The sequence below is a fragment of the Gopherus flavomarginatus genome, chromosome 4 (assembly GCF_025201925.1).
Source record: "Gopherus flavomarginatus isolate rGopFla2 chromosome 4, rGopFla2.mat.asm, whole genome shotgun sequence".
NCBI lineage: Eukaryota > Metazoa > Chordata > Testudines > Testudinidae > Gopherus > Gopherus flavomarginatus.
In genome coordinates this window covers 159,012,359-159,026,697 of record NC_066620.1, presented here as the reverse complement: position 1 = coordinate 159,026,697, position 14,339 = coordinate 159,012,359, and the positions used below count along the sequence as shown (strand labels likewise).

General features: G+C 39.2%; 1 protein-coding gene across 4 annotated transcripts in view; it reads left to right on the top strand.

The window, feature by feature from the left end:
- CD109 (CD109 molecule) overlaps nt 1-14,339 on the top strand; it is a 127,565-nt gene that overhangs the window by 69,219 nt on the left and 44,007 nt on the right. For all 4 annotated transcript variants that reach the window (XM_050950611.1, XM_050950613.1, XM_050950614.1 and 1 more), the window contains 10 exons: nt 2,275-2,371; nt 4,354-4,492; nt 4,896-5,005; nt 6,974-7,213; nt 8,763-8,864; nt 8,966-9,028; nt 9,801-9,977; nt 12,740-12,892; nt 13,635-13,709; nt 14,270-14,330. In XM_050950611.1, coding sequence (XP_050806568.1) covers nt 2,275-2,371; nt 4,354-4,492; nt 4,896-5,005; nt 6,974-7,213; nt 8,763-8,864; nt 8,966-9,028; nt 9,801-9,977; nt 12,740-12,892; nt 13,635-13,709; nt 14,270-14,330 — 1,217 coding nt within the window. The remainder of the gene's footprint in view (nt 1-2,274; nt 2,372-4,353; nt 4,493-4,895; nt 5,006-6,973; nt 7,214-8,762; nt 8,865-8,965; nt 9,029-9,800; nt 9,978-12,739; nt 12,893-13,634; nt 13,710-14,269; nt 14,331-14,339) is intronic.

Sequence of the window (14,339 nt, the reverse complement as noted above, 5' to 3'; positions counted from 1 at the left end):
CACTGGGCTGTGGGAGTGAAAATATCTAGTCCTCCCATCTCTCTCAAAAACCCTCATACTAAAACATCCCCAATAGAGCTTTCTGCAGTCCCCAAAGGCAGATGAACCAGAGAGTCCATGAAGTTTACAAGGGACTTTGCTGTTGCCAGTCTATGTTACATGGAAGGCACTCTCATACTACGGAGCTGAGTGGACTTAGAAACCCATAAGAAAGATGGCAAAGATTCTTTGGTGTCTAGAATTTGCCAGTGTGAGTTGGGGTTCAGTGTTATGCATATAGGTTTACTTAACTCTTCCATTTAACTATGATTGAATGGTTACAGTTATGACTGATGGTTGCAAGGCAATCAGGTTTGGATGTCATAGGATTCTGTGAATTTGAATCCCTTGCAGTTCTGAAGTTTTTTGGTATACTGGGCATGGCTTACCCCTCAGTAATATTTTTATGATAATTCAAGTATACTGTCTTTGGATAAAAAAGCATTGAGATTTACACTATCTTCAGATTTGTCAGTGTTTCTTTTTATCATGTTTGTAATATTACCAGATTGAGATATGAAAGACACAGGGATGTTGCCAATAACTTGGTAATTTCTAGGACTGATTATAGCGAAGGCTGTGTTTATGTCACGGAGGTCATGGAAGTCACGGAATCCGTGACTCCCAGAGACCTCCGTGACATTCTCTGCTTCAGCCCCAGGAGCTGCGGATTCTGGAGCTGACAGCCAGCCCTGGCAGGGCTCCAGTGGCAGGCTACAGCAGCAACAGGGCCCTCCCTGCAATGTTCCAGCGACAGGAACAGACTCCTGAGGGAGCCCTCCTCAGGGTTCCAGCCACGGGTGACAGTCTTGCAGTGGGGATGCTTTGGGCAAGCGGCTGGGGGTGTCCCATTTTCTCTTTGGGAAATATGTTCACTCTGCAGCTCCCAGCTGCTGTGGGTGGAGGCCACCCCCTCAGCAACTTCCAGCTGCCACGGGTGAAAGGGGAACCCCACAGCTCCCAGCCACCATGGTGGTGGGGGAAATCAGGGAGCTGCAGTCGCAAAAGTCACAGACAGGGCATGGCTTCCGTGAATTTTTGTTTATTTCTCGTTACCTGTCTGTGACTTTTACTAAAAATAATCATAACAAAATCTTAGCCTTAATTATAGCTGATTAATGTAACTTGTATTTTTAGGTCTTCCAGCCTGTCCTCTAAAAGACTGCAGTTGCTGCAGAATGCTGTTGTGAAAGTTTTTCCTGGAACTAAGATATTTGATGATATTTTTCCGGTGTCTCTGTTTTAAAATCTCTGTAACAGTTGCCAGTGTAATTCCATATTAATTGTACAGTATTTAAAGTGCTTACTTGCAGGCTTACTAACAATATTGGTCCAGAGTCACTCTTTGATTTGCTCTTTTTAATTTCCCTTGCTGTTGTTTGAGGTCTGAGTCTGATGAGCTATTGGTTTTCCTTAAACATAATCTGGAAGCATTTGCGCAAAACAGTTTAGTATCTGTGCTTCACAATAATTGGACTAAGCTTCCTAATGACATTCAGAAACCTGAATTTGTTCTAACTTTCAGATTAAAATTGAAAAGATTTATTTACTGTTTTTAATTATGTTTGCATTGTAGGATGCCTGGGGCCTTTTTTTTTGGAAGAATGCTAGATCAGTTTATTACTTTATGGGTACTCTGCCAGGCATATTTTAAAAATTAGGTCTGAATAAATTGGGGTCTCCTGGTCTGTATTAGCTCCATCTGGTAAGATTAGTGCAATCCTCAAAGGACACACAAGTTCCTCTCTCACAGCCTTTAAACTCTACTGCACTAAAATTGTGCTACATTCACATTTTGTTCAATAGCATTTTAAAAGTTTGACATTTTCTTATTTCTTGTGAGTCAATGTCATAATTATTATGAAATGATAAAATGTAATAAGTCTGACCAATTATTGTTTTTCTGCAGTTATTTTGATATTGATTGTACAGCACCTTGTGATGGATGAACAGTGTTTTATAATAATAATGGACTTCCGAGTGGCTGTGGGGGAAAAGAGCAGCACTTTCCACTTCTGTGCACATTCCCCACCTGCAATGTGTGGGCTCATGCCCTTGATGAATTTCAACTGATGCCAGCTTTAAAAGCTTCTCATCGTTTCAAAGTACAAATGTGCCGTAGTTTTATTGAATGCCATCAGATATATTTTTTATTTATTCTTCGGTCTTGTAAATTCTTCAGAAATCCAAAGCCATGTGATAATGGTTCATATGATCTCACTTGTCATGTTTCAGGTATACTTATGGAAAGCCAGTGAGAGGAAGTGTAATAGTCACTTGCATTCCTATATCCTACTGGGGGAGCAGGAGAAATGTTACTAAAACATTGGAGGTGGGTCTTTGTTGAGAATTTGTAGAGTCTTTATGAATGTAAGAACTTTACTTTTGCATCCACTTCACTGCCAAGATGAACTATCAGAATAAACCCTCATCAACAATTATAAACACACATTCTATCCCCATTTCAAAGTAGCAGCCATGTTAGTCTGTATCAACAAAAAGACCGATGAGCACTTGTGACACCTTAGAGACTAACAAATTTATTTGAGCATAAGCTTTCATGGATTAAAACCCACTTCATCGGATGCATGCAGTGGAAAATACAGTAGGAAAATATATATACACAGAGGACATGAAAAAATGAGTATTGCCATACTAACTATAATGAGAGTAATCAATTAAGGTGGGCTGTTATCAGCAGGAGAAAAAAAAAAGCTTTTGTAGTGGAAATGGGCCATCCCTGATTATCAACAGTTGACAAGAAGATGTGAGTAACAGTAGGGGAAAAAATTAACATGGGGAAATAGGTTTTACTTTGTGTAATGACTCATCCTCTCCCAGTCTTTATTCAAGCCTAATTTAACGGTGTCTAGTTTGCAAATTAATTCCGATTCTGCAGTTTCTTGTTGCAGTCTGTTTTTGAAGTTTTTTTGTTGGAGTATTGTGACTTTGAGGTCTGTAATTGAGTGACCAGGGAGGCTGAAGTGTTCTCTGACGGGTTTTTGAATGTTATCATTCTTGATGTCTGATTTGTGTCCATTTATTGTTATAGCTAGTATGGCAACACCCATTTTTTCATGTCCTCTGTGTATATATATCTTCCTACTGTATTTTCCACTGTATGGATCCGATGAAGTGGGTTTTAGCCGATGAAAGCTTATGCTCAAATAAATTTGTTAGTCTGTAAGATGCCACAAGTACTCTTTGTTCTATCCCCATTGGGAATCTTTTTTTCTGTTGCCTCCTATTGTGTTGCTCACACACTGCTCTTCGTTGATTCTCTTGTTCTCTTCTGGTAAGCCACTCATATCACCCTCTGTACTTGAAGCATCTTCCCTGACTCTAAGCCAATCACTCACATTTTTCTTCACACCTTTCATCTAAACTCACTTCTTCCTGTTAATCTTCCATTGCTGGTGTCCATACCTGCCTGTTTTTCATCCAACATTTTAATGCATTCAATAAATTGAAAAGAAAAAGCCAACAGAAACATCCTCACCCTTATATGGGACTAACAAAATGTATGTATCTTGTGTCAATTACGTTATGTGCAGCAGCCAGCACATCGGGGCCCCAGCCATAATCCTACAGCTAGGTACTTCCATCATACAGATATTAATAACTAATAAGCATATCTCAGTCTTTCACAATTTAACCTTTGTCATTCTGGTAATCTCTGCTCACTTTTTGTTTACTATAATCTCTCACTATGCTATGTCTCAGTAGATGCTCAGTACTTTATTCACAGATTTTGAGGCAAGAAGGGACCATTATAGTAATCTAGTCCGACCTCTTGTATAACATAGGACAAGTATTTGACCTAGTAATTCTTGCATCAGGCTGAGCTGGGTCATATATTTTAGAAAGACATCCAGTCTTGATTTAAAGACTTAAAGTGATGGAGAATTAACCACATCCTTTTACAGGATCATATTCTCCACTTCTAAGCTTCCTGGGCAGGGACTTGGTATTTCACTATAGAACACCATGCACTAATATTCTGGCAGTGTATAGATAATGAATATTCATAATAAAACATCAAAATTTGCCAGGATCAGACCCTATTGTTGCTTACAGTTAAAATACTGTTATTGATGATAGAGTGATAGTAAACAAGAATGATGATTGCAAAAACAAAGTATTAATATCTTAATTCATGAACTGTAATTGTAGTTTTTTATTGAGGGAACTATCTGATTTAACTAGAAATAATGGATAAAAAAAGTTGTCCGGATTTTAACTGCTTTGAGTTTCGATGACTCCATTGGAAAAAATCCAGTCAAACAAATTAAAATCTTTGTTTTCTCGTTATAGATCAATGGATCTGTGAACTTCACTTTTAATTACTTGGAGTTTGAAAATGTAACTGCTGTCCAACATGCACAGTATCAGCGTGATATAGTTTACAGAGGGCCAACAGAAATTATAGCTGTAGTTACAGAATCACTTACAGGTATGTTACTTACAATGTGATGTTGCTATAGAGAACAAATGATTGAGCCATATCCTAGCAGTTTGTTTATATGCAGAAGGGCTCAGAAGGCTGTACCCTTCAAATCATGGGAGAGAATAGGGAGGATGGCAATGTGTGGAGTGGAGCAGTGTAACACATGGAAGCACTGTACAGCCTCAGGGATCTGGTGCTGAGGGAAAGGGTACCAGTGCGTATGCCTGGATTGTCGGGGCACTGGAGTCCCCACTGGGAAGGATATTGACAACAGTAGAAATGGGGGTGGTTGGAATTAATGTTTGAAATACAAGAGAGTTTCCTCAGTGTTGTGAAGAGCTGAGAGAAGCCTTTTGAAAGGATTATATATGAAATCATGTCTTCTGAACACTCATGATTACTCCAACAGGAATCACTCAGAATGCAAGCACCACTGTATTTCCAAAGCAGAATGACTACATCATTGACTTTTATGACTATGCTAGAACTCTAAAGCCTTCTCTGAACTTCACAGCTACTGTAAGTTCTTCTATTTAATTATGGTTTGTTCATCAAGATAGTTCTTGTGTAAGAAAAATAATCAGTGTTCCTTTTTGGTTCTGCTTAGCTAAAAATGTCTGCTGAGGGTTAGGGGGAATTTACAAATTTATTCTAAGGACACCTCTTATTTCATTGTATTTGTGCCAGCAATTTTAGCACGAGTGTCATTAGCACTAGAAAATTATAAAACGATGGGAAATGTTGTAGAATGGATATTGGCTCAGGTACATGGGATATATTTGGAGATGGTTGGTGAAGGCTCTTGAGGAAAAGAGATTTTTCACAGAGTCTTTAGGATTTGCATCGGGGCTGATTATTTTCCATTTTGATACCATATTTTTGTTCAGTCAGAACACTCTATAGCTAGTCTGGATCTTTTAAATAACTCTGTTAGCTAATGAATCTCGTGCTTTTACTAACATACACTTATTACTTAGCTGTTTTCTAGAATCCTGTAAAACTTGTTTATCCAAAACCACCTTATGTAAAAACCTCTGGTTTTTGAAAATGGGTTATGTCCTCTGTGTTTTTCCTTTTCCTTTTACCTAAAACCCTGTCATCTAACTAAATCTCATGTTCCCAATTTTAGACAGATAAAAGGGTTTCTACTCTATGACAATGTCATCATTTAACAGGCAATCACAATTGCGCCATGTAAAAGGGAAACACTTAAAACCCTGTTGAAATGAGCCAAGTGAAATTTTTGTGTGCTGATGCTGTGAAAAACTTGGATCCAGACAGATAAATGGCAAGTGCTGAATATGAGCATTCACAGCAGGCCAGCCTAACCTTACCATTTAGCTGAAGACTGTGGCCTCACAACTGGTGTCTTTGGCTTTTGGTTCTTCTCCCTTCCCTTGCTGTCCTCTCAACTTGCTCCCTCTTTATCCTCATCCACTTTATCCTCCAAAGCAAGACACAGTGGGAGGTATTGGAGGAAGCTGGTACCAGTGTTGAGCAGCTGACAAGCGAAGAGAGGGATTGTCAGCTATCCACACATATGGAACATCTACTGATAAGTGGAGCTCTGAATATGAGATACACATAGAAGAAGGCAAATTAGTGGACTGAGGGGTGAGGGAGAATTAACAGTCTGGTGGAAGGGGTAGACTTTAGATTAGGGAAGGAGAGAGATGAATTGTGTAGGGGGTGAATTTATGGAGTGTGAGATAGAGAGGAGACTGGATATGGTACGGGGGAAGGGATTAATGAAATGTGAGAACTGATATAATCTGTGAAGGTAACTGAGGGATTTGAAGTGGAGAAGTTGTGTACTGGAGGTTGCTCATTTTGGGACTTTTCCTCAGGCTTTTTGATGAGCCCATGTCTGAATCAGTTCTGTTCCTCCTACACGTGACTTAGACATTGGACTAACCCTTGTTGCTACTCGTGCTCAATGCGCATACTTAGCTGTGGCATGCTGTAGTGGTTTCACAAGAACACTAGTAATCTTCACAGTTGGAAAGGGGAAGGTTTCCCATTGTGCCTGCTTTGTCTTGCTTCCCATTCCATTTACCAGTCAGAGTCAGTAACATAGAATTGTAGAAACACTGGGAGAGACCTAGAGAAGTCTTCTAGTCCAACCCCTGTGCTGAGGCAGGGGGTTGGATTAGAGGACTTCTCTAGGTCCCTTCCAGTGTTTCTACAATTCTATGATACTGACTCTGACTGGTAAATGGAATGGGAAGCAAGACAAAGCAGGCACAATGGGAAACCTTCCCCTTTCCAACTGTGAAGATTACTAGTGTTCTTGTGAAACCACTGCTGCATGTTGAGGTGTCACATGCAGGAATTGAGGTGTCATGACAGACATATTACAAACCTGAAGATAACTGCTGTTTGAAAAATATAATCATGTCATAAAAACGAATGTATAGTTACATCTCATGAATCCTGGATTTATGTTGTGGCCTGTCTTATGACTACTTCCTTGTTTTTTCTTATTAGCTAAAAGTAACACGTTCTGACAAAAATCAGCTGACGGCCGAAGAGAGACAAAATTATGTCACAGTCACTGCAGAACAGTCAGACACAGTTCCTCACCATGCTGTGTTCTCTGTATACGAAAATGGAGCTGTGCAGCAGAGAAATGAGACAGTGCATATCCTAAATTATACTGTCCCAGAAAATGGAATCATTCACCTTGAGGTCCCGGTTCTGACTAATACGATGAGTCTGCTCATTAAGGTATTGTTTACATCATGAAAACTCAAAGCATTAATCCAGCACAATTCAAAGAATGAGACTGTAGTGGCTTTTCAACAGTACATTGCCTCTGACTTATGCAACAGCTGGTGTGAGAAGCAATTATTTCTTGTTTGCATTACAGTAGCACCCAGGCCATTGTCCTAGACACCACATAGCGAGAGAGACTGCCTGACACTAAGTATACAAGGCAGACAATGGATGGGAAAGGAAACAGAAGCACAGAAAACTGAAATGGCTCACCCAGTGTCACACACTAGGTCAGTGGCAGAACCAGAAATAGAAACCAGGTCTTCTGTTGTGCAGGGTAGTGCCTTATCTACTCATCTGTGCTGTCAGAATTCTGGTCCTCATGTGGGAGCTTGAAGATATTGATGATTAGCCCTAGAAGAAGAATAGGGAAGGTATAACTCTAGTTGTACTTCAGGTGATTCCCTGTCTGTTTTCATAGCTCACTTGATGAATGGCACAGTGAATGCTATCCCCTCTGAGGAGGGTAAGGGAGAACAGGAGGTTAAAATAAGAAGTGGGTTTCATATTCAGTTCAAGGCCATGAGTAGTGACAAGATTCTGAGATCTTTGGAAAATTGTAATTTTATTGGTTTGAGTTTGAGCTCTCTCACCAGCTGTTGCTGTTTCTAGATGAAATTCATGGGGCCAGGTTCCTCTCTAAATCATATCAGTGTAAATCTAGAATAATTCTATTGGCTTCAGTAGAGTTGCTCTGGATTTTATACCAGTAGAACTGAATAGAAACAGACCACAATGAGAATAACTGTAGTTGATATAAACTAATGGGAGATATGACCAACCAAGGAATTACTAATGTTATTAATGATAGTGCCTTAAAAATATCTGAAAACTAATCTCCACTCAGTTGCTCATTGACTTTAAGTGACATGCCAGACATGAGTACTATGAGAATGGCAACCACATGGCCCTAAATGTCCTTTTTCAAGGGCGTTCCTAGGGTCCTTGAAATTTTGGTGAAAAAAAATGGTGTTATGTAACCCCCTTGCAAAACCTGACCACCTAGTCAGAGCCTGTGGGCAGCTGGACTGACGAGAATGACAGCACATATGGGGATCATGGATCAATGCATGTCAGGCCAGTCTCATGATGCCACTTTCCCCTTCCCACCACTTTAGGTTGGTTGTCCCCAAAAATCAGGAATTTCCCGGTTTCTTAAGGTTGTTCTAGGCTTGCAGTAAGGTTGTCAAAAAATCTTTCCCCGTTTCGTAAACTTGCTTCAGAGCTGTGCCAAGCTCTACTGAGCTGCTACATGCCCTCTCTCTAATCTGCCAAGCCAGTCCCAAGTATACCTTCCTGCCCACGCTCTTCACCATGAACTCACCCATCCACATGCCGCATGTCTTGTTTTTTCACTTGGATAATCTGGTCACCCTATGTTGAAACCATATGTATATAACATTTTTAGTCTGTGTCATACAGTATATAATGATAGCATATACATGAGCATTAAATAGATTTTTATAATTCTAGCAACAGCCTTTTTTGTATTGTCTTACAGGCTAGTTTCCTTGATAGTGAAAGTAACATAGCAGTTCACGGTGTATTCAACTCCCCCAGCATGACTTACCTCCAGATAAAAAAACCAAGACAAGATGTAAAGGTAACACATGTTCATATGAAGCTATACTTGCCAATAAAACATTACTGTCAGGTATTCATCATGGACAACTATTTAGTCCTATCATCATGTTATTTCTCCAGGCTGGGATTCCTTTTGAGCTGAATGTTGCAAGCAACAAGATAATAAAGGAGATCAGTTATTTGGTAACGTACCAATTTTACATGTGTATGACTTGAGGTGATTGTTACCAACCTGAGATAAAGTCAAATGAGTAAAAAAAAAATGTGATTCAATATTTAAGAGATTTGATTATTATTGATTTGCTTGGTAAACACAGTGGATCCAATTCTTACTTTGTATTTGCTCAGTCCTTACTCAGAGGGAGTCCCACTGTCCCCTTGGAGCTGTATGGGAGAGGCCGCTCTGCCATTCTTTTAAAGGGAGGAGTGTGTTCCTCTCTATGTCAGGCCAGCTCTGTTAGCTATTGAGCCTTAGCAGCAGTGCCAGCTCTCACCAATTAGATTGTGCTCATCTACTGGGCAGGGGTGCATTTCCAACCCCTCCACCCCAAGAAGCCACATGGGGTCACAGCACATTCTAACCCTGATGATCAAGATGCTTGCTGTTAGATGGATAGATTTCTATTAACAGCAAGCTGACCAAGTGTGACCTTAGAATCTTACATTTGACCTGAAATAGGGCACAGATCTATTTTTTTCTTTTTTATAATGTAAAGGAAGACTGCTTTTTTGAAAAAAATGAACAGTTTGGAAGTCTGGTGGTTCTCCTTGTTTTTTATATCTTAGGAATAACAAGAATGTTAAGTATGGTCTTTTGTTGGTTTTGTTGGGATTGGAGGTCTGAAATGTATATTCGGTGATCTTTCTCGGCACTGAAGTGAAGAATGGTGTCAATTTGTGATTGCAATACAATTAGTATCTTATTATAACGTGGACATTTTATTTTCCCTTTCAGGTGGTAGCTAAAGAACAGATTGTGGCTGTAGGCACAGAGGCTTTGACAACGTTCACTTTAAAACCAGAAAATTCCTGGGCTCCTGTGGCTTGTATAAGTATCTTTTATATTGATGAGAATGGGGAAGTTGTAAATGATGCCCTGACTCTGTCTATTCAGCCTGTTCTTGAAAACAAGGTAGTAAATCAAAGACTGAGTTTGCAATGACTTTCTTTATATGTCTTACATGCCAAGTAATAGTTTAGAATGGAAGATTTGCAGATATAAAAATCCTCCTCAATGTAGGTCTGATTCAAAGCTCACGGAATTCAGTGGAAAGACTTGCACTGACTTCACTGGCAGTTGGTTCCGGCCGTATGTGAAAGACTGTTTGAGGAGACATTGGGAAGATACTGGTATCATAGAAAACCAGGAGAGAATTTCTTCAACTATGATTCCCCCAGAACTGGACTAGAGAAAGATTCAGAAGGGCCCTACTCAGAAAATACAAGTGTTGTCCTCTCAGAGGAGAAATACTCCCAGCTGTGATATGAATCTGGAAGGCAGAAAACACAGTGAAATGAAGACGTTTCTGCTGTGTGGAGAGGAACCGAACTGTGGAGAGACTGCATAGAGGGACTGTTTATCCCTCTCTCCATGAGTACTGCCAGTTCTCTTTGTGGCAATACAGCAGTGGCATCTGGGACAAGGTTGGCCAGTGGGAATTTTTCTCCTGTTCAATGGAGTCAAACGCATTATGGCTAAAAGGGCTAATGTGATCCTTAAAATGTGATCCTTATGCTCCAATACATCTGTTAGTCTATAAGGTGCCACAGGACTCTTTGTTGCTTTTTACAGATCCAGACTAACATGGCTACTCCTCTGATAATGTGATACTTGGATGTTTGAACGGGAGAAACTCTAGTAGGAGTAGGGAGGATATTGTACCTCTGTATTTGGCATTGGTGCAACCACTTTTGGAATACTGCATCCAGTTCGTTGTCCAGAATTCAAGAAGGATGTTGTAGAGGGGCAGAGAAGAGCTATGGGAATGATTAAAAGATTAGAAAACATGCCTCATAGGAGCTCAATATATTTAGCTTACAAAAAGAAGGTTTAGGCATGACTTAATTACAATCTGTAAGTACCTACATGGGGAACAAATATCTGATAATGGGCTCTTCAATCTAGTAGATAAAGGTAGGATACAATCCAACGGCTGGAAGATGAAGCCAGACAAATTCATACCTGAAATAAGGTGTACATTTTTAACAATGAGGTTAATTAACCATTGGAATACTTTATCAAGAGTTGTAATTTTAAAATTGGCAATTTAAAAATTAGAATTGGATGTTTTTCTCAAAGATATGTCCTAGAATTTATTCTGTGGAAGTTCCATGCCCTGTGTTATAGATGATCACAATAGTCCCTTCTGGCCTTGGAATCTATGAATATGCTGAACAATTTTCATTGGAACCATCCTTGGGAGCTGAGGATTTTTTGTGGTGTTATATACAGGTTGTGTGGCAAGGGGGTCAGAAAGCTGCAGTTCATACCCCATATGTGACACATTCCTGCTGTGTTGCATATCTGTGTTTTTAGAAGGTCAATAAATTAAAAATAACAATCAGTAAAGGTAACGTAGCTGAGAGCTAAAACTCAGAAGTTTAAGATCAGAAACAGGAGAAGATATTTGTAACAAGAAAGCATATCTTTCCATTGACTTCAGTGGTGCTGTATTAGGGTCCTAGTGAAGATTACAGTATACTTTATATTACAGAGCTAGGGCCTGTTCTTGCAAACTTTTGAGTAAGGACTAGTCTTGTGAGCATGGGTTTGTGGGAACAGGCCAAAATATAAATATATAATTAAAGTGCAATTTAAAGATGAGAAAACCAGGCAATCTTAAATACAGAGATAATGGAAAATTGGGAAGAAGAATTAATGGGAATTAAATATTAGCCTCATGATTTGAGCCACTGAAACCTTCAGATTTGGAAACCAATGGGATATAATGAAAGAATTGATCTTCTTCAAAGCTACAAAAATTCCAGGCTATTTCTACTTCTCTTTGTGAGGAGTAGCTATTCAAATTTCCTATGTGCAACAGAAACGTAATTGGTTACTTTTGGGAGTAATTTATAGCCTGTTCTTGCTTTTTATTTCAATAAATAACTCAGCAACTGTGTTTTAAATGTCATTTAATCCAAACCCAACTCTTTTCATGAATCAGTCTGTTGTCTTATTTACAGCATAATAAGCAGTGATAATCACATTTACTTTAGCCATTGATAGTATGTTTGCCACTGGCCCAGACTTTTCACAATGAATGTAGTGCTGTGAAGACCTGTTTCTCTCCTTCAATTCATTTTTCCAGTCAAGAGTTTAGAGTAAAATTTGGTTTTCTAATTAAGAAAAGGGCAAAATTATTAATCTGAAACAGGAGTACTGAACTGGCATCTGTTCCTCAACCCCTTATGCAAGTACGAGAATAGCTGTGGAAGGGCCATTTGGAACCTATGGGGCTGGTTTGCAGATTGAAAGTATAACCCACTGGTCAGAGTGTGTTACACAACCCCCTCTGTGCCCAACCCACAGAAGATGTAAGTGTGACTGCTTCAGCTACAGAACCTGGTGCTTTAGCTCAGACTTGTCCTTTTAGCTCTAGTGGTCCCTTCAGTACTCATTATTGGCCAAGATAGTGGCCATCACAGAAACAAAGGATGTTCATGGGGATGCTGGTGCTTACCAACTACAGATCTAAGGAATCTGAGGGTTAAGGGAGCAGCATGTAAACCCTTAGTCCCTTCCAAGAGTTGGTGGGAACCATGCCTTCCCCAGTGAAACCAGATTCTCAGCTACAACTAATTAAAATAAAAAGCTCATGATTGAAAGCTCTTGGCTGACCCTGAAATATTACTATATAATTTAAACCAACATAATTTTCTTCTTTTTCTTAGATCAAAATATCTTGGAATAAAGATAAAGTCAATCCATCTGAGAAAGTCTCCCTTAAAATCAGTGCAACCGAACCCAGATCTGTAATTGGACTTTCAGTTGTTGACAAAAGTACAAAGCTCCTGGGAGAAAGTAATGACATTACAGAAGACAGTGTAAGTAAAAGAAAAAAGCTTTGCATGCAGTGTATTTCTGAAAAGAATAAGGTTATGGAAACGTAACAGTTTTTATGTTTTATTTTACATAGACATATTTACATAGACATATAAAATGCAACTTTGGGACTGATCTTGCAACCTTTACTTATGTGAACAATTCTTACTCATTCAAGTAGTCTACCAACATTAGTGAGCTGCTTATGAGTATACTATTTGTAAGTTGAGACCCTTTATTTGGAATTCTACTTGTTCTGTCCTGTAAATTATCATTCCTTAGATATGCTAGAGGACTAATATTCCACTCAGCATTTTTTTCCAACACGTTGAACTTTGTCCATCAAACTGCTCAGTTTTCACAGTCAAATAATTTTTTGTTTAGAACCAAATAACGTAGGAAAGCTCTTCACACATGTCCGCTACTTCCCGCAGCTCCCATTGCCTGAGAACGGCCACTGGAAGCTGCGGGGGCCATGCCTGCGGACGGTCAATGTCCACAAAGTGTCTCGTGGCCTGCAATCAGCTTACCCTGATGGGCCGCACGTGGCCCATGGGCCGCAGGTTACCCACCACTGGTATAAGCCATTATTGTCTAACCCCATTCATCTGGTAACTCCAATATTCCAGAGCCAAGAGATCTACTGTTTGAGGGATAGCTCTGCAAATTAACATCCTGTACAGTATATTTTATGTAAAGAATTGCATCCTGCTTTAACAATTTGCATTATCTTCTTTTTCTTAGGTGCTCCATGAACTACATTTGTACAACACAGCACAATATTTTGACTCAGTGAGAAGTCCTCTCAGTGTCTTTCAGGTATCATTTTTAAATCTTGAAGTTGGATTTTTTCTCTTTAATTGTTTGTACATCCTCTGCAGAAGGAAAATATATTAAATACTCCTAGTAAAGTTTGAAAGCTGTAGACAATGCACTGTTTTCATGGTTTCTACTGTGTTTGTCAAGAGGGGATCAAGTTGTTTTTGGGGAGAATTTAATTTTGTTTTAGAAAAGTCTAAAAATGAAAGTATTCACAGAATTTTAATAGATAATAGTGAAATTCATCACTATATGCCCATTTCAAAATGAAAGCATGCAGATGAACTATCAGTCCACTGAAGTCTTTGTACTTAATTCTTTTTTTCTTTACGCTAAAATGTCATGCCACCCTAAGTGATGTCTGATGGTGTGGTAAGGATTCAAAGTCAGAAAATAGCATTTGTTGTGGCAGGCATTTGACTTGCTAAAAATTGACTTGCATTTAAAAAAGAAAGAAAGAAATTTAAAAAGAATGAAAGAAACAAAAAATAAGATATTGAGTACTTTGCATGTCCTGTACTGAGATAGACTGTACGTTTGTTTTGTTATTTTTTAACCAGAAGTGCAACCTCTGGGTATTGACTGATGCAAATCTTCCAGAAGACAAGAATGATGTTCTCTGTAAGTAAT